The sequence below is a fragment of the Nicrophorus vespilloides genome, unplaced genomic scaffold (genome assembly GCF_001412225.1).
Source record: "Nicrophorus vespilloides isolate i.1.1-1 unplaced genomic scaffold, Nicve_v1.0, whole genome shotgun sequence".
Classification (NCBI taxonomy): Eukaryota; Metazoa; Arthropoda; class Insecta; order Coleoptera; family Silphidae; genus Nicrophorus; species Nicrophorus vespilloides.
The window spans coordinates 17,589-41,739 of record NW_017099731.1 but is presented as its reverse complement, the minus strand read 5'-3'; the positions used below and the strand labels follow the sequence as shown (position 1 = coordinate 41,739).

The window sequence follows — 24,151 nt, the reverse complement described above, 5'->3', positions numbered from 1 at the left end:
TCCACATCTAATTTAATTCTCATTAACACACTTGAGCCCACGCATTCACACATTTATAGGGCAATAAACATATAATAGCATATTCCACACTGTGCACACTATAAACGATCAATTGCTTCGAACAATACGGCATTCCTGCCTTACACGTTGTTATGCAATTCATTCATGTAAATCGTTACGAAGAAATTGAATAGGTAAAATAGACCAGACACGTACGTTTCTTTAGGCGAGTCTCCATAAGCACACACATGTATCTACTGATTAGGTTTTCGAGCGTAACAGAAAATACACGTAAAAAAAAGTACAACAGGTAGTTCAAACATAGATAACGAAAACTGGATTGATAAGGAAATCTAGTATCGATTTATTCTCTCTTTTATTTTTTGAAATGCACTGTTGAACATTTAGTTTAGTTTATTAGATTATTACATATAGTTTGTAATAGTTGCGGCAATATGAACATAGAATTATACAAAAACCATTTGAATAAAAAATAAGATGATAGGCAACCACGTTTACTTATTTATTGAATATTTTTACAAAATCAATGTTAATTTTATAGCAGAAATATTACAATTCATTAAAATTTATTTCGGTTAAAATGAGATGCAATATAAATTGTAAACTTAAAAATGAAACTAGAACTTTAAATTTATTTGAAAATTAGTTATCCTATTAGTATATTGTTATATTATACAGATTCTGTAAAATATGAAGCTGAACAACATACAAATATGGTAGTACTATCTGAAATATGTGAAAACATACTTTATAAATAGCTTTACTTGTCGATATTGAAGGTATAAATCAGGCTTTTACTGGCGACACAAATATATCGAAACTTTAAAATAACGTATATCATGAAAGGTGTTAGGTGAAGGTGTTGCAGTCGTCTTCCATTAGAAGCAAATGAAGAAGTGCATCGTGGATTTACATTTTTCTATATTCAAATATGAAGATGTTGCTTTCAAGAGGTAAACACCAAGGCGCAGATATAAATCTTTTCTTTGAGTAAGCTCTTGGAGAATATGCATGGATTCTAGTAGAACATAGCGGCAATGCTGTGCGACGTGTTAATGTAAAACATGCGTGTGCTGCAGAGGAGACAACTTATACATTATTTATGGACGTCTCGCATAAATTCAAATTATGCAGAACGGTTAAAAGAAAACGAAACGCATTTATATGCTTAACCTAGCAGCATACTTACTCGATTTCCACCAAATTTCCGTTTATTAGGACCACTTTGATTCGCTTTACTTTTTTTTTGGGTCACGAGAAATTACTAATACACTCCAGAATGTGCTTAAACACTCCAATTAAACTGTTTCTGAAACATGCACGTTATGCAATAACATACACGACATATGCAAATAGCAAAAGACTCATTTCAAGTATTGACTAATAGTAGTTTCCTTTTCCCCACTTAAGTACATATCGTGGTTGCTGTGGTGCTAATTTGATCTCTGCTTAAATAAACACTTCCATGAGTTGTAAATTACACCTCACCTAGTGTTGTTAATTATTGGAGTGTTTTTATTGAACACCATAAGATTTAAATAGATGGAAAATACATTATTGTAGAAAAACTTGAAGGTTAAAACAATAATAAACATAATAAATCAACAATCTCCAATTAAAATTGACATAAATGTAGATTTAATCATACCTTATATATATTTCATGTAGTTGTTTTTTTTTAAATATTTTACTGATAACGTACTTTTATTTGTAATGTAACAATTGCATTAAATATTGTTATTATTATTTCAAGCTTTAAAATATTTATAAAGGGTGTCACAAAATTAACGCAAGATTTGAATGTGCCGCTATTTGTACAGTAAAGTGTTGGCTACCCCAAAAAAAATCACAATCTGAAGACTAAAAACTATGTTTTCTACTTAATTCTTGCGTTAATTTTGGGACACTCTTTATATCCATAATATCATGGCTTTTGGATATTTGCAGGATCTTAAGTCGCTTTTGTATTACCATAGAACGGGTCTATCGGAATCCCCATGTTCGGAATCCCGAGTGTATCGAAATCTCGGCTGTATTAAATTCCCGACGCTTGAAATCCCGACTACCATAATCCCGACTACCATAAAATGTTATTATTGAAATTTATAATAATTAAAGACACTGTCGGGATTTTGACATACTCGGGATTTCAAGCATCGGGATTTTAATACAGACGGGATTTGGAACGTCGGGATTCCGAACATCGGGATTTCGGTTGTCGGGCTTGCGATTGCCACCGCCATAGAACCTATAACACGCGTGTCAGTAGAGACACGTCAAGACAATATTTTGGGTGACACGCCACAACATATGATCACTTATGAAAAACTAAAAAAGTTAACCTTCCAGATACATAATCTATGTATCCAAGAGACACGGCACCCAAGTTAACCTTTTTCTTCCAACATAGCTTATTTGTTGCTAAGGACGCTTAATTTGCTTTTTTATATTATTTATCGTTGACTACAAACAAAACATAGATAATTAGAATACTTTTAATATTCTGACATTATAAATATGAACTAAAGAAAGAAAAAAAGTTTTGCGTGTTTCAGTTGAGATTGATCGATCAATCTGTTTTAAAATCGCGTGTTCATTGATTAAAGTTAAAAAAAGTATCCTGGAACAATTTGTATTTTAAATATATTCCTCATTGAATATATTAGAGCTGCGTTTTTCAACCTACGCGTTTTAAATGAGTCGCGAAATGACAGCTGTAACCATGTGTCAAAGCAAAAACAGACAATTACGTTGGGTATTGGAGGAATTTCAGGGACTGTGCAGATTTTTTTCCTCTACATACTTTGCGATCGTGTACTTCCTTTTCGGCATTTACACGAAAGCCTTTTTTTTATATTAAAGAAAAGTTGTAAGTATGATGCATGAAGGTCGTCAGAGCCATTGTTTCTGAATTTATTACTGAGAGTTTCAAATGTCAACGTTGCTTCACGGCGCTTCGTCGATCGGTGAAATCGCCGTGATTTAAGAATAGTTTCAACACGTCCCAAACAGAAAGTACTAAATTGTAATATTTTAGATTGAGTTAACCAGAATCAGTTGCGTCTGAATCAATTAGTACATAATTATAATTACTGATAACGTGCATGTCCGGTTATTTTTTTGACTGAGTTTTTTTTAACAAGATTACGTAATCAATTGGGTCAAGTTTTGGGGAAAGACCTCAGTCAATAACCTTATAGTTACCATTCTTTGATAACGTATTTAATTAATTTTATTAGTTCTTTCATAGATGTTATTTTATAATAAAAACAGAACTAATTGAAAGAACAAATTGTTATATATAAGTATGTTAATAATGTTATTATGCAAACGTAACAAAAATAGTTATTTCTACTGAAGTAATTAATACAATGATGGAAATTGTATTAAAATAATAACTAATTTTATATTATAAAAATGGTTCAGCTTTAGTTGTAACTTCTGTTTAAGCTGAAGAGATTATTGCATAGTAGCATGTTGATTTTTTTTTATGTATTTATGGCAGTTTGCATTTTAATGAATTCGCAAGAAAATCAAATATTTAATGTGAGTTCTCGTTTGCTTTATATTTAGTAACATGCACGCTATTAACACAATTTGCCTTTGGCTCGGCTTTCGTGAATTTAGAGACTGCTCCCAATTAACATCGAGCTCTAAATAATCGAACAAAACATAAACAAGGCAGGGCAGATACTCAATAGATGGATGTGCTAGTTGCAGTAATTACAGATTAATTGTCAAATCTCTCTTGAGAGTGCTGAATTGCTCTTAGCTGCTCGAATTGAAGCTAGAGCAGTTGCGTGCCAACTGAAACGAACTGTCCGTGTCAATGATATCACATTTACATCATCTGGATGAAAGCGTATATCCGGTTTCTTAAAAGTAACAGCTGATGCTGCAGTTACAGAATCCAATAAAACCAGCAGAAACAGAAGCTTCAAGTTTTTACTTTCCTTCGTATGATCATCGCCACATGTCCATTGGCAAATTTGTCTTTGCGTTAAGTGTATAATTTTAGATGAGCCACAAAGGTATTTCGCTTTCGTCGGGTTTCAGCTTTATGATTGCGCCTAAAGTAAATGTTTGTGTTGAACGCTACACACATGCCTCTTATTAATTACCGAACTGCAGCAAATTTCAAACTTCCGCACTTAAATTAATTTTATTTCTACGTTCGCGATGCACCCACATATATTTAAATGCATTCGTTGCACGCGCCGATTGCAACACGCACATTTGTCTTTCTGTTCGTGGTAAATAAATAAATGAATAAACGATTGTCGGAGATGTGTTTCGAAACGAGAGTCAAATAAATATTTAAAATCGCATTGTTCCCTTTCTGTCGCCGTCGAGCGACGAATTTACAATTTAAAACATGTTTTTGTCATCCTAAGACACTTCATTTTGTTCACATTCGATGTAATTACATGGTATATCCAAAGAGAGATTCATTGCTTGTATACTTTAATTGTAGGCGATGTATAATAACAACAGTTTCTATTAGCATTTATTAAAATATAATATGTTATTATGCACCAGGGATGTCTTAACTTAACTCCTCATTCGATGCACTTCGAAATACACTTAATTTACATCATTGAAACAATAATATCAAAAAATATATTAATAACTATAGTTTGGAATTATAAATAATTTTATATAAACAAAATACCTTTTTTTAAAGCAAGTATAATCATTTTCATTTTAATGATTTTGTAATTAATATATTAATTTTTGAGTTAAATATACTTATTGTAGTGTGGATATAATTAAAAAATTGGATTTTTATCGCAAAATGTCATTTTAATGGTGAAATTATTATTCTATGTATAAACAAGATAAACATGTTTATTTATACTTATTATACAGGTAATGATTACCATTGGTTATATAACCTTGCGTTGTTATGTAAGCAAACGTATTTTCTCGTGTAGATTAATCGTGACGGTAATGTGCAATCAAAGAGTGTGACGAATATATTCCAAAAACTTTAAGTGTTGAGGCATTTTGATAAAAAAAATACGCTTTAAAAGAAGTTCTGATATAAAGTAGATTAGTTTACGTTTCAACATAATGCGTCAGAGATACGTAAATGCATTTTTATTTCAAGTGCGTTAATCATATTTTACGCAAATTGTACATTGTTCTATAAAGAAACAAAAACGTATATTGTTATTATTTTTATGTAATACAAAAATCGCTTGCGTTGCTCGTGGCCAACGGAATGCAAACATTCATGTAGTAAGGATGTCCGCTTTCCTGAATGATTATTAATAAAATATAGGAAATAAACTATATAAACAATCTATTTTAGTTATATAATAATTAACAAAAATACAAATTTTAATAAGATTCTCTTCAATACACTTATTTTAATAAACGTGTTCATTAAAAATAATTCGTAATTACTTCGTTTGTTAGTAATAGTTTCCAGATGCGTCGAGTTATCATATTCTTTTTATAAATAAACTAATTAAATAGTGGAAATTTGTTCACTACTCAAATATTTAAGACTTCTTGCGGCTGATATCTTATCTCTCTCTATATATATAGTCTTAACGATATTGTTTCAACAATTAACTCGCACCAAAATGGCCTTTATTATTTGTTCAATCCAATTAAAGCCTGGATCGAGGTTCATATTTATCTCAATACCGTGAAATTAACTTAATTATAACAATTAAGAGAAAATTATTGATAACCCAAAATACACACAAAAGAAGGAAATCAAATAAACAAAAGATGTTGAAGTATATAGAATTTATGTGCAAGTACAGTTTTACGTCAGGACTATACTGTTTCAGAAATTTGACACTTGCTACTCGTGTGTATACGTAGGACGGTGACTTTTCTTTGAATGTTTTATGTTTGAGGTTGAGTGTGCATAACACATCTTCCGAGCCCATGAATGAACTTTTCTTTAAGGAAAAAAAGGGAATTGTCAAAGCTGTGATTTAACACGTTTAGGAGGACGAAGCGGATGTGACCGTGTTCTGGTGGTCCATCCTTCCCGGAATTCTACTCGAAAGGCGTAATATAAATACACAAGGTGTGCACCAATAAGTGCAAAAAAAAAAACATTTTTTGTACACTAAATATTTAGCGTAATGTTAGTGATAATTATTTATGTGTACTATTTACAAAAGGTTTGTTACTTCATTGTAAGTATTTGTATTGCTACTGCAAATAGGTCTTGGACAACTGGAGCAAAGACTTTTATACTTATGTACTTAACGATTTTTTTAAATAATAATTTAAATATAGTGAGATAGTTATTCAAATATTTAAGGTAAAAGATGACACACATTAAATGCAGTATCTAAACATACTACGATATGGTATGAAACGTGCAAATCGTTTATTAGTGTGCAGTTTTATTGTGGATAATTATAGCACTGTACATGGAATAAGTTGTTTGCGAAGTTTAATTACACAAATTAAACTTTCAAATGTGTTTCTGCTGTTTTATGCGGTTTTCCGTCTGCAGGGCGTTATAAAAATAATGTTAACAAAATGTGTTTAATAAAAAGTGTAAAATATAAAGAGTAAAAATTGCACGGTTTACACAAAGTTGCGAACGGGTAGAATAATATTTTCATATAACTGTCTGTATATTTTGTTTCGCTCGTTTTGATTAATGAGCATTAATCGCAGCCTGCGAAATATTTGTTGTGCAATATGTTTTCACTGCAAATGAAACTTACTGGATTTCTTTTTCTTTTCGCTGAATTTGCTTGCGCTTTTCCCCATGTTAGAATCACGTAAAGGACCCAACGACGGATCGCCACCCGCGCACATTTACATAACACTAGGTACGGCACCTGAGGATTGTATCCTTCTTGTGAATGAAGAGGTCGCAATTGCACTAGTTCTTAAAGACACCTACGATGATCGTTGCCCACGCAACAGCTATCACCAACAAAAAATAAACACTTTGGAACTTCGAAGTTGGGACACGCGATGTTGATGGTATTCCAGATAGACACGAAATGGTGTTGCTGCTGCTGTTGCTTCTGCTGCTGCTGCAACTACTCCTGTTGGTTTGTTGCACAGTTATCAAGTTTAGTTAGTACCTAGAATGCAGACGGAGTGCTTTGTGGTGACTGGAAAGGCAGGCGACACGCAGAGCAAAGAAGTACACACGATAAACAGTCGCCTTTTATCAATTCAGTCTCACTTTGTTTACTCCCTGGACCCATTGATAGATAAATACACACGCATCACAATCTTAGGAGTAAATAGACGCGGAACGCCGTCGTCAGCTACTTGAACAAATTGTGCTGCTCACACATAGGACGAATCTAATAATAACTTTCGCGACATTTACATATCCTAGAAACATCGATATACAATATTCGTGTCGCAACTTATGCGGGGTGAAACTGCTCGAATTCGAATTTACCGTCGACTTACTATTTAAATGATATTCAAATTATGGTAAAGAAACATAAACGTAAAGTACAATCGAATCATTTCGTAATAATGTACGTAATATTCCACATAATATTCACCTTCATCTGTGAAAGGAAATTTTAATAAAAATAATTACAACTTATTTGTAACTAAATCATATATTTTTTATTTAGTTCCATTACTTTAAAGTTAACCTGAAACCCTCATCAAAAAACAAATCTTTCAAATTATTTACTTAGTAATTATAATTAAAGGAAATAATATTGTGTGTATAAGTTCATTATTCTACTAAATTATTATTTTATTTTGTCTTCGTCAATTTCCATACGAGTTTATTATCATATTTACTTAATGCGTATTTCAATATGTAAAAATATACAGTATTCATTGTTTATTATGATTTAACGTGAAAAATATATGCAAAATTCAAGTACATAGTAATTTATATACTTTTCAACTTAACATTCGACTTAAACTTATTTCTATATTATAAATAGCAATATTTTAATTATATACCTAATATAATTCTTAATTGCAGAAATTAATTGAGTTTAACCTTTAATGCTCTAAGTAAATATTATGATGTAATGATGTAAAAGTAAATATTAGTTTTTTTAATGTATATTGAAATTATCTATAATATTTGCAACATATTTCAATAATTACCAATTAAAAAATATAGTATTGGAATTAAAGAAGCCGAAATGTAGGATTTTGCAAGAGATTATTTTGAAATTTTTCAAATGGTTTCTCGGCAATAACCGCTGATCCGTGTCAAGTTCGTCGTAATAACAATAATAAAAAAAAGGTGCGCAAGCAAAACACAATTTTATAAATAATGCTGCTGTCACGCTTTCGTCATTTGATATCGGCTACTAAATACATTCAATTTTCAATAGCGCTGCTCACTTCGTTTGATCATATTTATTTATATTGATTCTGCTATTAATAATTTATAAGTCAATTCCTTAAAATAATTAAACTTGTAAACATCGTTATGCAATAACAATTCTATTTTTAACATTTGTATTTGATGAATAAATGCGTTTATACCTTTCAGTTTACTTAATTATGATTTGTCATCAATTTTAAAATAACATACAGTAAAACCTGTTTTTGTGCGGCAGATAGGGAGGGACCGCATAAAAAAAACCACACACAAAAAAAAACAAATATTAATAAATTATTACACATAACAAATAACTTTGTACATTGGAGAAACTTTTTTATGCGGTGGATAGGGTAGAAAGTGCATCAAAACAAAATTACATATGGAAACATTTTAAAAACATTTAATTTCTCATATGGAGAAATTCTCAAAATGCACATACATAATTCACTGCTACTCATAATAATCTAAAACGCGCAACTTCTTCAAAATTGACTATAGAATCGCTGTACATATGCACACTGATTGGAATTCATCAACGGCATAAAAAAAAATTCGCACAAAAATAAAATCACACAAAAACAAGTTCTACTGTATTATGATGATATTAATTTTTAACTAATTTATTATCATCACTAAGTTACAATTACGTTACTTACAAAGATAATGTCTGCACATTTTTATAAATAATTATTTTGAGATCAATGTTTCAATATTGATAGGGATGCCAAGACGTGACGAGGAAATAAATTATATGTCTATTATATCAATATTCTCTGATGATCCTTACGAGAATATAGATTTGGATCATTTAATAAGGAAAACAATATCTCTATATTCCAGTCGTTCGTCGATAAGCGAATCAAAAGAAATTTATTCTACAAATAAATGTACTGAATGCGATATATAATTTTGCATAAAGGTGTACGTGCTTTCGAGAATGTCAATATATTTATTTTTTGAATTCCTTTCTTCGCTGAGTAACGTAAATAATCTGAATATGTGTAATAATTGGAAACAAGAAGCTCTAAGAAGTGTTAAAATAACACAAATTAACAAGCCATTTCCACCGGAAAATCCATTAGCAATTTAATGCCTACAAATACATTTATTTAACACTCCGCCATGTGCTAATTGAAGGCAAATATTAATTACTTCAAAAACAACAAACTATTTATATATTTTTTTGTGTTATTTTAAACGTATTCAAATAAGTTTCAGTTTTCCAACAATTTTACATCTCAGATGAATTCCGAACCATCGATTATACATATTGATGAGTTGCGCAACGCGAAGCGGGTTTCGTCATAACTAACCAAGAAAATTAGTTAGAGTCGTTCATTAAATGTAAGATTAGATTTTGGAATCGGATAGTCGACGGGTTTTGTAAATATTTATTTTTGTCTCGAATGAAGATTGTCAATCATTTAAATTGAATTTAGGACTTTGACCAACTCGTAATTGAATCGCTTCCTTCGGGAAGAATCTCATTATTACCAAATCGTTCATCGATTTTGCTAAGCCTGCTCCTTTCTCCAGTCACCAATTAAGCACATTTCTCTTACGTTGAATTGTTGAAATCACACTAACACTGAGCAATTGTTTTTGTTAATTTTGTTTTTCTTGTACACGACGCGCACGCTTCTTACTAAACTACCGACTGAATCGAATAGCTGAACTTCCAATAGAGTTGTACGCATTTGCAAGGTCGTATATTCTCCATACTATCACTTCGAATCGAGTCGTGGGGATATTTGCATATCATTAAAATAAACAATTAATCCGTCTGGATGTTTTGGGACCACACAGGTGAGGATTTTGGGTGATGTATATTAAACGCCGGATAACTAAAAATAATCCTTTGCGTTCGTTGCTGCAGCTTACTCTTGTAGAAGCAATTAAGTGTGATTAAATATGCATAGAGCAAACAAGGAAATATTGCAGGCAGAGCAAATATCCCGTGTAATGGGGAAATGTTTGCTTATAAAATTATTGGTTTGAGGAAGGAATATCGAGCTCGGCTGTCGTCAGGTCCTTGATATGCAATAAGAAAACAGATGAAGGTGTGCGGACCAACCAATCCACGCAAGAACGTATCTACTTTGATGTAGTACAAAGGAAATGTCACCCTTGCAATGACAGATTAATTTACTGCTTTCAATATTGTGCAACTACCGGACGGCATTAATTTTATTTATAGACTCATTTCGCTGAATGCATTTCAATTGCTTTGTCTCCTACAATTAACCTCAAAACGATTTTTTTTAAATGTACCGTTCACTATTTACATACAATCTCTTTAATTTGCTATTAATCATATATTTATATTTGATATAAAACGCAAATCAAGTATACTAATAATAAATATAACATCAATTCACATTAGATAATATACTATATATGTTACATAATCGGTAAATGTATACTTTTACCTAATGACGCCGGTAAATGTTCATATATGTTTACATACATAGGAGGAGGCATATCTATTGATGATGTTCGTAATATTGAAATTTATCAGTAAGGGAGTCCTCCAACTACTGGAGGACAACAAGGATTTGCAAGAAATGCAAAACAATTATATATAAAGTAAAATAATTAACAATTTGTGGATTTTTTAAAATCAAGAGCCTCTTTCACAATATTACAATTATATTAATACTCATAATTCTAGCTTTAAACAGATATTGAAACCACTTTATCAATGTTAAAAAAGTTTTTTTTTTTAATTTGACTACGAATTATACTGATAGTACATATATAGTAATAGTCACAGTTTTAATAACAGTCACAATAAATATCAGGCGCTTATTTTAGTATTAATAGTATTTAAGATAAACGCTAAACTTTTTAACATTTATATTAAAGCCTATAGTTTTAGCTTTAAAATGCATATCCCAAGTAAAATATAGTATTAAAAGTTTTTGAGATATACCTTAATAAAAATACTGTAAATAAAATAAAGTTTATCAACTTTGACAGTAACATTAAGTACCATAAACAAGTCATTATAATGATATTAAAGTCCATAATAAGCACTCATTTCACTAAAATGTAATATATAGCTCACATATAATATATAGTATTACATATTATCAGTGGAAAGCTGAAAGGCAATACAAACTAAAAAAAATGTAATATGCGGATGCACTTAGCTCGAAATGGGTTTTCATTTTATTGTAAATTCAGCGTCAAAGAAATTAATTGGCCAGTGAACTCTGACTGAACACGTTGACTCGATGCACAAGATGACATCCACGAAATTTATTATTCAAGGTACAGCGTGTTCGAAGAAAAAAAAATGCAAATGCACGTCACTAATGAATTATTCCTTATATACGAACTTATGCAACTCTAGAGCCGAATATATTCATAATTTCATACGTGGACCGCAACTGGCAGGTAAGTAAAATTGTTTTTTTAATTTAAATCACCGATGCAGCTGCAAATTGCTGCAAGAAGAGAAAAAATATATAATATACAGTGGAACCTCGCTTAACGAGAATATAACGTTACAGATCTTCCGGATTTTTACTCGTATAGTAAAACAATTTTCCCCATATAAATTACATAGTTTGTTTATAGACTAGATGGTTAATATATTTAAAGAACACAAGTTTTGAAAATGATGTAACAAACGCACAATCCGGGACTTCTCCTCGTCACTCGTTATGCGAATCGTCGATCGTTAAGCGAGATTCCACTATATGTTTTTAATTTCGATGTGGTATGTTCCGGACGGATGCATTAAAAATCACAATTTATTCTTTCTTACTTAATTAGGGAAAACGGTCCCTCGTTAATAATATATATTATTTCAGTTGCTTTTTTTTACGATTAAGTATATTTTCTTATGCAAATTAACGCAATATCCTTACGTATTTTATAGACATTTAAATAAACAAGTTTTGCACATATTTACTTATTGATACGTCATTTCCGATATAATTATAAACTTTACATTTCCATTTAGTTAACTTAAGTAATGACATTTATAAATATAATTCGATCTGTATTAATAAGCTCAATTTGCGAATTCAGCATTCGCAAAATACATAGTCAACTGGAAGCTACAAAATAATCGTTTCATTAAATCTAACAAAAGATTATAAGTTATAAACAAATATTTACATTAAATGCAAATACGCTGAAATTCTTAAACGCATGACTCACATTAATTTTAAGTTAGTCGGTAAATTGTCTTTTATTCTTGTTTATCTGCCGAATCTTGTTTATTTTTCACGTAGTTTTCGTAAATCTTCAATTCCATGGTCTTTCCATGAATGTTGTTTTTTTCCTCTTATATTATGGATGTTGCGTTCTAGAAATGGATGGCTTTAGGAAACTAGAAATGAAGACCATGATTGTAATAAGATTGGTTTGGATTTGGTCGGTTTCGTGTGATCCATCTCAATTAAAAAACGATTATCGGAATGCGTTACGAATATCGCTCGTATTAATTGATAGCGTTATCCAGACGGTTAATTTAAAACGATCTGCGCACTGATTCGTATTTCATAAGGTCAAGATGATTTAGTTAAAATAATACTAATATAAACATGATATCATTCTGTTTACCGTCTCAAATTTCGTTTATAACTCGTACAAGTTTAATTGCCAATGTTTCGTATACTTGGGTCAACGATAACTACTGTATCTGCTTACACCTCTGATCGGGATTCTATAGAACAGCGTTCTTCAACATTTTTCTACCTGAGGACCGGCAAAAATTTCAGAAACATTTCGCAAACCTGTTGACGTTTAAGACAGAAATAAGAAAGGAATGTAGATAGTATTTAATTTAGTAAATAATTTTACACAATTAAATTGTAAAAATTTCATGACCTAAATGAATACAGCCAGTTTTATGTCTAATATATTTTTTTACTAAAAATCTTGGAAATGTGAATAAACTCTGAAAAGTCGTCATATCTCGGTTATTACTATTATTACAAAACAAATTTTATATCAAAACATGCACAGGAAAAGACTTATTGTTATATAATCATAACATATACATAGTTTGCATAATTGGGAACTTTATACTACGCTAAATTCCTAGAGTCATTGCTCCAAATTATTCACTTTGATGCTAAAGTGAAATAAAAGTTGTACATCTAGGTGTGTTCGCTGGAGAATGCAAAGTTAATGTGAACGTTGCTGCGTTCTAGTATTAATTGGAAATGCGAAATTTACTGTCCTTGGGTAATGGTGATGCCATGTCAGGTGCATTCATGAATATTTCGGTATCGCATGTATTTGTATAAAAGTGTATTTAAGATGTGGATGTGCGCTGAATCTCACGTAAATGTGTGTGTGTTACCTGATATGGAGATTGTCTGGGCATCTGCATGATCAGCCAGTGGGGATGCAGAGGACGGTGATAAAACCCACGTGTGCCTCGACCGTCCCACGTGGCCCCAATGGTCACGCACGCCACTGCCACTCCTGCAGAAAAAAATAAATAAGAACACGGAAAAAACAAATGAAACAACAATCATTTACGACATCAGCAAATAGTTTAATACAGTAATCAAACTTTTCTCATCTAACATCAATATCAGACTGGAATTTACATTACAAAAAAAATTAACAGAAATACTAACAGAATTTGAAGTAACAGTTCAAGATGTTAGTTTTCATGTTTTCTTTTTCAGACTTGCAATTAAATCAATATTCATGTATTTTGAGAAAAATAAATGAAAAACAAATTGTTATCTCACATCAATATTAATTTCAGACTGACAATAATTATAATGTAAATTATATCAATTAAAATTTGTTTTTAAATATTTCTATTTGAATTGTTATGATTTTTGATACAAGTAGCGTATGTACAAAATATTTTGAAATTGAAAATTTATTACAGCAATAAAATTTTGTATTTATATAAAATCAATAGGGAAATGGTTGCATGTGATGCATTTTATTATCGAAACGCAGCACTGAAAATCATGCAAATTGCCAATAAAACACTTTGATTGCACCACTTTTTTCAACTATTATTTCTTATCCCCATATCTACTGCATTTCTTTCATTACATTTATAATTTGAAACCGAATGTCACGCAAAGCTATTAGTTTGTATGATTAATTTTATGACTTCTCTTCCGTTTTGATGCATTTCAGTTAAGTTGAAACCAATTATTATTGAAGCCATTGACTTTTGAATTAAAATGCAAATAGAACCTGTACTTCATACCATTTGCAGAAAGAAACCTTGATTGAATGCAGAAATAGCAGAATAGAGATTATGATGATGTATCATGTAAAAGTAAATCAGTCAATGATGATAAATTGGTTGTGGTAAATATCATTCAATAATAATTTTGTATCAATATTCAAAAAAGCCTAAAAATGCATCTGAATGGAATATTTTACATCATAATTAGTTATTATAACGGGAACACGTTAGCAAACATCGATTGTACAACTTTTTCAACGTGTTATCTGCAAAAATAACAAATGATTTCAATATAGACATTATAAATATATTTTTTAATTGTAATTTATAGGACATAGTTGTCATATTCCTATATTTACTATTGTTATGCGATTTCCATGAATTTGCATTTGCTTTCAAATTATAACTGTTGCATTTTTAGGGAAAATAGTTACGACGCCTATTCCTGTCGTGGGAATAGAGTTTGCGTCCGGTTGCTCACGATCAAAAAGGGAGTAGACCAAGCAAGCAATGAACTCTCCTGTAAGCAACCAACTTCTTCATCACGTTTTATCTTTAATACAAAAAATTATTTTAATTTTTTTGTATACATTTTAATTTAAGAAAAATGTTATATTTCTTTATACATTTATATATAATGATAATTATATGACGAAAAACATAATATACTGTTAAAAAAAACATTTGTAATAAAAGTGTTAATTACAAAGTTGCGTGTCTTAGAAGTTATGTCATTAGAATGTTATAATAATTACAAAGTAACTGAATATTTTTAATATCTGTGCAAATGAAGTCTCAATATATTTTTCTAAAACAATGTTACATGCATTTTGAAACTATTACAACGTATGAATGGAAGAACAAAGGCTGGTATATGGGATGGAGCACGGAATGCGTTCACCTAATATGAAAATATGTTAAGCAATCATTATGTTCCAGTGTAGTATAGTCATGTAGAAGAAATCTATGTAAAAATTAAACGAACTTCGTGCGTGTGTGTGACATTTAGTAGGTGGTTGACCCATAATATTTATATTTAGCGTGTATTGTAATGGAAACAATTTTGTCGCTAACAAGTTTTACATTTTTACGTTTTTTTTTTGTGTCTGCGCAATTTACAAGATAATTCCGCAACTTCCATTTTAGAACCTGTCTCCGTTCCGGCGACGATCAGTCTTCTTCTAATCCCGCACATCCATTTTACACGCAGTTTGCAGTTGGTCATATAGGTTTTCCTTCACGTGTGGGCTCTGTTTCCAAGCAGTCTGGACCATAGAAAGTTCCCGCTCCCTCGCCCACCGAAGAAACAAGTTGCATATGCAAATAGTGCCTATTCTTTATAGTCCGCAATTAAGCAACACCTCGAGATTGTCAATTTGGATTCAAATTTATTACGCTGCTAAATCAATGGCAGTCGACGACGTTAAATCAAAGCCTCGTTGATTCCTATGACTTATTGCTTTCAACAATATGCTGTATACATCATCATCATCGAATACCTCAAGATCATCTCAAGCAAAGCAAAAATCAGGCATCGGCACGTAATTAGAGCCGAGCAATTAAATACTTTAATCATCGATGAATTCCTCTATACTGCGTTGATTCCTTTTCATCATTTTAATGGAAAATGTAAATTGCATCCATCGTACGAGTTAACTCTATAAAATCGCAATTTCAATTAAAATTTATTACCGCAGAAATTCCATCTCTGATAGTCTCCAATTATATAATTAATGGTCCCTGGACCAAAGCTAATAATCCGCTATCACTTTTTGTTTGCATCAAGCTCAAAGCTATGCATTCGAGATGCGAGTTTCTTGCATTTTCTCCACTTGATGAATGCAGAAAAATAAGTTGAGATTACGGTAGGTGTCGTAAATTTATCTGCTACCGGTTTTCGCGGAAGCTGTTAACTGTCCACTCGGATGGAAATCGGCAAATTAGTTTGCAATTAAACGGTTCAATTATAACGCGTTTCTGCGGAGTCGAAGAAAAAGCGGTGATAGTGCCGAAGCGTACGTGTTTCGAAAAAGACAAAGTCCTGCATAATTTGCCTAATTATTCTGAGAGAGCAAATTGCTCGCTATTAGAGGCTAATAACTCTGGAGGCCGTCGCATACAACTTTCATGAACATGAGCTCTTGCGAGAGCTGAGAATTGCGAAATCCATTTGATTTCCATTCAAACATATTCGTAGTCCTTGAATAGTATAACTTTATCAATATCATATTTTATTACATTAGAAAATATTTTTAAACAATATTTGGTATAATATTTCTGAAATTATTTCACCCAAATTTATTTTGATTTATATTTTCCTAATGCACTTAGTCAAGATAATTTAAATCTTGAATATTTTAACTTATAAATAATTTTACATTAAATTTATATTGATTTTAAATAAATGTTTAATAGCAACTACATATTCCTTAACCATCTATTGCATGAATTTAATTAAAAATATATATAATTAGTATATATTATTATGTTCCCAAAGATCTCCTCTTCTACAAAAATGTCAATGGTTAGATCTCATTATATCGATATTATGTTAAGTTCCCATTTGGAAACATTATGCAATAGAGACTTACAATATTTTCGCAATCTTTAAATAATATACTATATAACATATATTTAGTAAAATATCTCGCGATTCGCAATTCTTGGAAAGTAACCGATGGCAATTTCACTTTGTTATATAATAATGTACAATGCAGGTTACAATAAAATATTAAACGTATATCATGTAATTTTAAATATTTAAGTAAATGTAACTCAACTATTTTCCAAATGTAGCTTTGAGATAATTTTCTTTATATTATCTTTTCGGTTTAACATAAGATCTTATCTATATCAGATTTGTTGGTTTTATAAATACTATTAATTTATATTCTTTGAAATCTTCCAGTACATACTACACTTATTTGATCAAATAATTTTCCATTAATCCAGGTGCAAATCCAGGTTTGTATTATTTTGTTATTGTGGACACAAAACCTTTCTCATTTTGAACGTGACATATAACGATTTTGTCTTGTTTTCCTGATAAGCCATCTTTTTAAGCATTTTTGGATTACATCAAGGATTTCTTGCAAATCGTATTAAGTAAAAGAAAGTCTGCTTCAGACACAATTATTACTGCGATATCGGAATTTTAACAAATAATCTTCATTGTTATCATCAATTTAGAAAAGATTAACGATCAACATTTGTTACAGAATATCTTAAGTTGACAAACGTGATTCATATTATCAAAAGCATGATTATTCTTATATCCACTCTTGTTTTCTTTTAATTGCATATTGAGAATAAAGTGATGTGAAAAGCTATTATTCATCAAAGATAATCAGATCTCAATTTATTTAATTAATTCGATATTTTATATGCGCCAATAAGTTTAATCGCATCATTAGCAACTTATATAAAAATCATTACTTTTTACTCAAGATGTTTGGCGTAAATTTATGTAGATCATCGTTCATTAATTTTAATTATATTTTACATAATGTTTCAACTTTACTATCAATTTTGCTATAAACACACCAACTACATTGTGCATTAAACGTGTTTATCTACTAATGACATATTAATATTTTATATAAGTTTCTAATAAATACATCTACATATTTTGTATATGTGAAAAACAAAATCATTTTTTGTGAAATTTATTGGATCATACATAAAATAATTAATATAAGTAGAAATTGGTATTAAACGATAAATACAAATATATTCGACAAGTTTAAAAAAATAATTATAAAACCTTTTCGAGGTTCGATGCATGAAGTATTTCCGGAATCGGTTTAATGTTATTCTTGGAAAATCCAATGATTCCTCTAGTAATAAAAATGAATGTGAAAATGCTTAATATTTTATGTACGTTACCGTAGATGTAGTAAATTTCGTAAATAAATCATATCAAATTGTCATATCATATTGTTATTTAATTTTAAGTATTAAATTTCGTTTAAGATTAAGGAATTTTTCAAAGGCAATAAGTTTAATCGAACATTGAATATTCCTTTTTAAACGATAAATATAAATATTTATGGATCTCGCAAGAGCACTTACATGTGTACTTTACAGCAATAATTCACCGCACTTCACCGATTGAATAAGTATGTAGAAATTTGAATAATTTGATGGAAACATTAGATGAGAATTAACAGCGTCCGAGCATTGGGTATTCGAGTAATGCAAGCTTGAAGTTTTTCATTAATTGGTTGGGTATTGATGGACGACCTTGCTCTTGAATGCCGCGGCGGCCAACTGAAGAGACAACTGCAGCGGATAGGAGATTCTTGCGGTAGTTTACCACTTATCGTTTCTTATATGGAAGGTCTTGGTATAAAAAAGGAAGGTACGAGAGGGAGAGGTACCCATGAAGAGTGCACGGACTCGTTTTCATTTTGTACCTCTTACCGTCATGTCCCATAGATAATGCCCATTGTGTTTTCGTGCTGCATGCGTTTGCCTTTCGCTTTACGCACAGGTTTCCGCGTTCTTCGTTTACGAAAAGTTGCCAAGAACACCGTCAGATTATTATTCGACCATGAGTGGTTTCTTGCATCTTATGATTATTTAAGCAATATAACAAAATCCGCATGGTCAGGTGGAATTTATTTGGGCTTCAGGCAAGGAGATATATGATCTGCACGACTCCACAGATTTTTTTGCGGACGGCTGCATTCTTCATCGATGACGCATTTATCTAACAACCTGCAGACGAAAACAATTTTATTTCATAACAAAGATCCATTCAAAACTTGAGTTTTAATAATTTATTATTTTTTTTATAAACTCAAACATATAAAGCTCCTCTTACAAAAGAACCAACAAACATCGAAATTAAATACATCACGACGTTGCGATATAGGCAACCTTTTCTACATCTTATATTCAAATTACATAATAATATATTCTTACTTCACATTAGTTTCACATAACAAAAAATATATTTATCTTAATATTACTATATTAACTATAACTATTTTATTATTCTCCACATTTTTCATATATAGCGTCCGTCTCTTCTTTGACATATAACACAGACATATCTTGTTGTAACTGCAATTCAGCGACATTCCTTTCTAGGGATTCGATAATCTCATCTTTGTTTCGTTGTTGGATAATCAAATTTGCGTTGATTGCCTGCTCCTTACTTAAATTATCCATCAACGATTTTACCATGTTTCTATGCATAGTTGCTTGAACTTTCTGCGACTCAACGCCTTTTTTCCACTACAATAAAATATATCTTATTTTGTACAAATTAATAAATTTATTGAATAAAAACACCTCTCTAAAAAAGTATTCACACTTTTTCTCAATCGGGGAAAAGTCCGAACGATCTAGTAGATGCTCCATCTGATCGCATTTTCCTTAAAGCAAATAAAGTTTTAAGATTCTCAAAATATAACTTTTCTATAATTATATTGAATACCTTTATAATACATCATACGATTCTCTATTTGTATCTTTTCGTTAATAACTTCTTGCAACTTTTGTTCAACAAAAGCAATTGAATGCAATTTTAGGAAGTTCTCTTTCGTACGTTCCGATATATTTTCAAGAGATGCATGTTCTTGGTTCAGTTTCTCCATGTTTCTGGAAAATTTCAAAATTCATTCATATTTTATTATTATATTTATTTTAGTAGTTTAATGCTTACTCTTGTAAAGAACTTAATAGTTGCTTCGTTTTTTCGTGTTGCTTGATTAAGTCTGTTTTGTATAAATTATGGTAAATGTCTTTGGCACTTAGATCTTCGACGGTTTGGTTTAATTCGCGCTTTTCATGTTCAAGCTTGAGTAACATTTCTTTAATGGATTTATTTTCTAAATACTGCAAATGTAAATCAAAATTATATAAAATTTCAAGAATCTGAAATGTCAACTGAAAATTGTAAACAACTTTATTTTATCATACAAATAAAAAAAAATCATTTCCTTAAACATGTACAGTGGAACCTCACATAACGAGTTTAATCCGTTCCAAAATTTCCGGATTTTTACTCGTATACTGAAACATATTCAAAAATACACATAATATGTGTAGACAAGTTTTTAAAATGATCTATCAGGCGCGCAATCTAGGACTTCTCTTCTCATCGTCACTCGTTATGCGAACCGTCGCTCGTTATGCAAGTCATTTTTCTTACAATTCTTTTTGCTCGTTATGCGAGGTTCTCATTAAGTTTCTACTGTATATATTTTATGTTTCTGTAATTATTGCAATTATTATTTATTTATAACTTATAATTAATAAATATGTATATTAATATACATCAAAGCAAATCAATTTCGTTTTAATTTACTTAATATGTTATTTTGTTCAATTTGTTGTTGGTAATTTTTTGCAATAAATGTTATTATTAATATACAATAATTAAAAATAATTTACATAGGAATTATTTATTTTAAAAATTTTTATATAGTGAATTGGGTACTTAAGTATCCCTTACTTCAACTAGACATTTGATATAAGCTTCTTGTAATTAATTTATATCAAAATTATATATTCTGAAAATGAATATAGACTTACTATATCCTCGTAATTGGCTGCTGATTCTGCTTTAGCTTCGATACACGCCTTTAGCTTACTTTCCATCACAAGATTGGCCTCTTGATATGACTTCATTTTGGAATACATCATTTTATTTGTACGCTTTTCGCATTCCGCTTCGAATTTCAAATCGTTATACTTCTTTGTCAGATCCTCGAGATCTTCCCTCGCTTTATCTAGTTGTTTCTAAACATCTGTATTAATACCTACCTAAACCACTTCTTATAAATACTTACGTTTTTGTTTGCTAGTAGCGTACTGTTACGAAAATACCTATCTTTGTACGCATCGAGCTTGATGTGCATCCTCTTCTTATTAAGAAGCTCGACATCGCAAGCATCCAGCCAAATGGAATGAATGTTTGTGGACGTTTCACTCATCCTGAAACAAGTTGTACTGTGATTAAAATGAATTTGAGTGTTGGCGGGTTGTATGCGTTTACATCATTTTTCTGTTTTGGTATAATTATTCTGTTTATTTCTATCGAAGCACAGTGTCATCTGTCACAATATATCGACTAGATTCTACCATTGGCGGCGACGCACACGTTTTACTAACTGATGATCATCTTACTAAATGCAAACGATTGGATATTTCCTGCGTTTCACGACACACTATCTATCTTACACAACACCGTAATGCTAAAGTACAGACAAGCAGAATTTTAATTTTATACTTGGGACATGGCAATTTTAGTTTTGTTTTTAATATCCATTTCTCCATTGTTAAACTTTGCTCTATAATATTATAAATAACTTAATAAGATGTCATTACATAATATGAAATTAATTGATTTTGTTTTTAATTCAGCGTGCTTACAGATGATTGTAACTATGTTTTTGCTATGACTACTGATTAAAAAATAAATTTAAATGATAATTAATAACATTCAATTATAAATCGGCTAATTGTGGTGTTTTTAAAGACTAATAATCATGTTTTATTGTTATTTTGCAGAAATAAATGTATGAAGCAATTAAACTGTCTTGATCTTTCTTGAAGTTATTATTTCGTAAAAATAAAATTACATTTACTGTATGTTGTAGAAATGTGGGGACGTCAATGGAAATTATTCTTTCTAATTTTGCCCCAACGCTGATTGAATTTGAATATGAAAAATTGCGATAATCAAGTTTTCCAAAGGGGATGCGCTGGGTAATAAGATAAAAGTGTCAAACGACGCCATCGGCAGAAATCCACTTTGTTGGTGGTGCACGCCACTAGCATAATAATCATAAATTAGCTTATCCTCATCTTGAGTATATAAGAAGGACCCGGAAAATGCAAACACCAGAGAGCTTCTCGCAGTCTTAAGCTCAACAGTTCTAAAAACCCATTGGTAAGTGCTAACAAATTACATAACTATAAACAATATCCTTCATTTATTCTGATAATTCAAAATTCAAAATTGTAAAAAAAAGATTTTAATATATACATGGGCTTAATGTAAAATTAACTGTCGAGTAAAATTTTCCATTTGCTTTGTTTTTATAATAAATGCAATTGCTAAAATATATTAATGCAAAATTTGTAAATTGCAATTAGTAACATTGTGTTTCTATAGTAATTTATGAGGCAAAGGTTTACTATGCGACTTTGAATAATAATTGAAAATGTAACTACATGATGCGGTTTTGATAGTTATTTTATATATTTTATCTAATTATATAACAAATAATTAATACATACTTTAGAACAATTTATACACAGCAACTACTTTGACACTAACGAACAAACAGTGATTGTATTTTGTTTTCAAAAAAATGGTTGCCTACTATAAGAAACAAAAACTAATCGAGCTTTTGCAAGTGAAGAAGAAGTATTCAAATGTTTTGCTATCTAGATTTCAACTTTGTTTCAGACAAGATGTCCCAAACTTATTTTATGATGAAGCTTCTTCTCGTCGCTATGTGTTTAATATTGATGGCTTGCAACGATGGAGCTTCTGCAGGACCAGCAGGTGCGTCAGTACCAACCGAAGCTAATCGCAGGATTAGGAGTCGTCCATTCTTGAGGGTATCTCCAAGAACCATCGGCCAATACGCTCGTTTCAAACCAGACTTGGGAGATTTCATTGGTAATATATAAAATACACGTAACTCTAATATGAATTAATTATTTATTGTTCAGTTGACGATGATGACTTTTTCGAATTAAACAAGAGGCAAAATTCGGATGACTACGGTCATTTGAGATTTGGAAAGCGCGAAGATTTCGATGATTACGGTCACTTGCGCTACGGTCGCAGCGGAGATTCCAGCAGACGATAGACTCAAGGATTCTAGAGATGATTGTTGTACCCTTTAACTTTTAGCCTGGCTTACTTATTCAAGTGTTATATGATCGATTCACCTGCAATGCTTACTTTTAAACTTTAAATAAAACCATCTACATTATTAAAATTTGTATTTATTCATTGTCACTCATCCCACGTATGCAACCAAACAAACATATCTGCTTGCAGATCAGAAAACAACATTTAATTACTTGCAATTACAGTGGAATCTCGCTTAACGAGTTTAATCCTTTCCAAAATATCCGGATTTTTACTCGTTTGGTGAAACATATTCAAAAATACACATGATATGTGTACACAAGCTTTAAAAATAATGTAGCAGGCGCGCAATCCAGGATTTCGCTTCTCATCGTCACTCGTTATACGAAACGTCGTTCGTTAAGCCAGTCATTTTTCTTACAATTAATTTTGCTCGTTATGCGAGGTGCTTGTTAAGCGATGTTCTTTAAACTGGTGTCTAAACTAAGAGTCACTTACATTTAAAGTATTATCTATTTCTGATGATATTAGACAACTTATAAAGTTACTTCAATCTTGAAGTATATACATTTTTGAAAATGTATTTATAGGTTTAATTTCATATTTATTTAAATTATGAGAGTGTGGAATAAATGTAACAAAGGTAGTGTTAATAAAATACTTTATTATTAGTTTCGTTCTAATTACTGCCCCCCCATGAAGAGCTAAATTATTACATGTCTACCAAATATTCATATGATTATCTTCTGTCGAATTCTTCAAAAGAATTCCTTCCTTAAAAATAATAAAATAGAAAATTCTGTGA

At 30.8% G+C, this 24,151-nt stretch overlaps 3 protein-coding genes across 8 annotated transcripts in view; 1 reads left to right on the top strand and 2 right to left on the bottom strand.

Annotated features, from left to right (window-relative positions):
- Positions 1–18,595, bottom strand: part of LOC108565435 (breast cancer anti-estrogen resistance protein 3) — a 36,997-nt gene extending 18,402 nt beyond the window's left edge. Inside the window, exons 1-2 of one of the 6 annotated variants that reach the window (XM_017924884.1) lie at positions 18,579–18,595; positions 13,647–13,771 (exon numbers count right to left, since the gene is read on the bottom strand). In XM_017924884.1, coding sequence (XP_017780373.1) covers positions 13,647–13,771; positions 18,579–18,580 — 127 coding nt within the window. In that variant the 5' untranslated portion in view covers positions 18,581–18,595. Of the gene's footprint in view, positions 1–6,725; positions 7,095–9,820; positions 9,992–13,646; positions 13,833–18,578 lie in introns of those variants that run through there. The other 5 variants (XM_017924885.1, XM_017924886.1, XM_017924883.1 and 2 more) reach the window with 5 other exon arrangements.
- An 868-nt stretch (positions 18,596–19,463) lies between these two features.
- On the bottom strand, positions 19,464–21,634 carry LOC108565433 (uncharacterized protein At4g38062-like). Its single transcript, XM_017924881.1, has 7 exons — positions 21,514–21,634; positions 21,308–21,452; positions 21,051–21,257; positions 20,179–20,351; positions 19,951–20,114; positions 19,806–19,888; positions 19,464–19,748 (listed from the first exon to the last, which is right to left on the bottom strand). Exons 1-7 carry the CDS (start codon positions 21,516–21,518, stop codon positions 19,503–19,505), a joined length of 1,023 nt encoding a protein of 340 aa, XP_017780370.1. The 5' UTR covers positions 21,519–21,634; the 3' UTR covers positions 19,464–19,502.
- Positions 21,635–22,335: 701 nt separating this feature from the next.
- LOC108565434 lies at positions 22,336–23,455 on the top strand. Its single transcript, XM_017924882.1, has 3 exons — positions 22,336–22,410; positions 22,933–23,148; positions 23,202–23,455. Exons 2-3 carry the CDS (start codon positions 22,938–22,940, stop codon positions 23,339–23,341), a joined length of 351 nt encoding a protein of 116 aa, XP_017780371.1. The 5' UTR covers positions 22,336–22,410; positions 22,933–22,937; the 3' UTR covers positions 23,342–23,455.
- Positions 23,456–24,151: the final 696 nt, after the last annotated feature.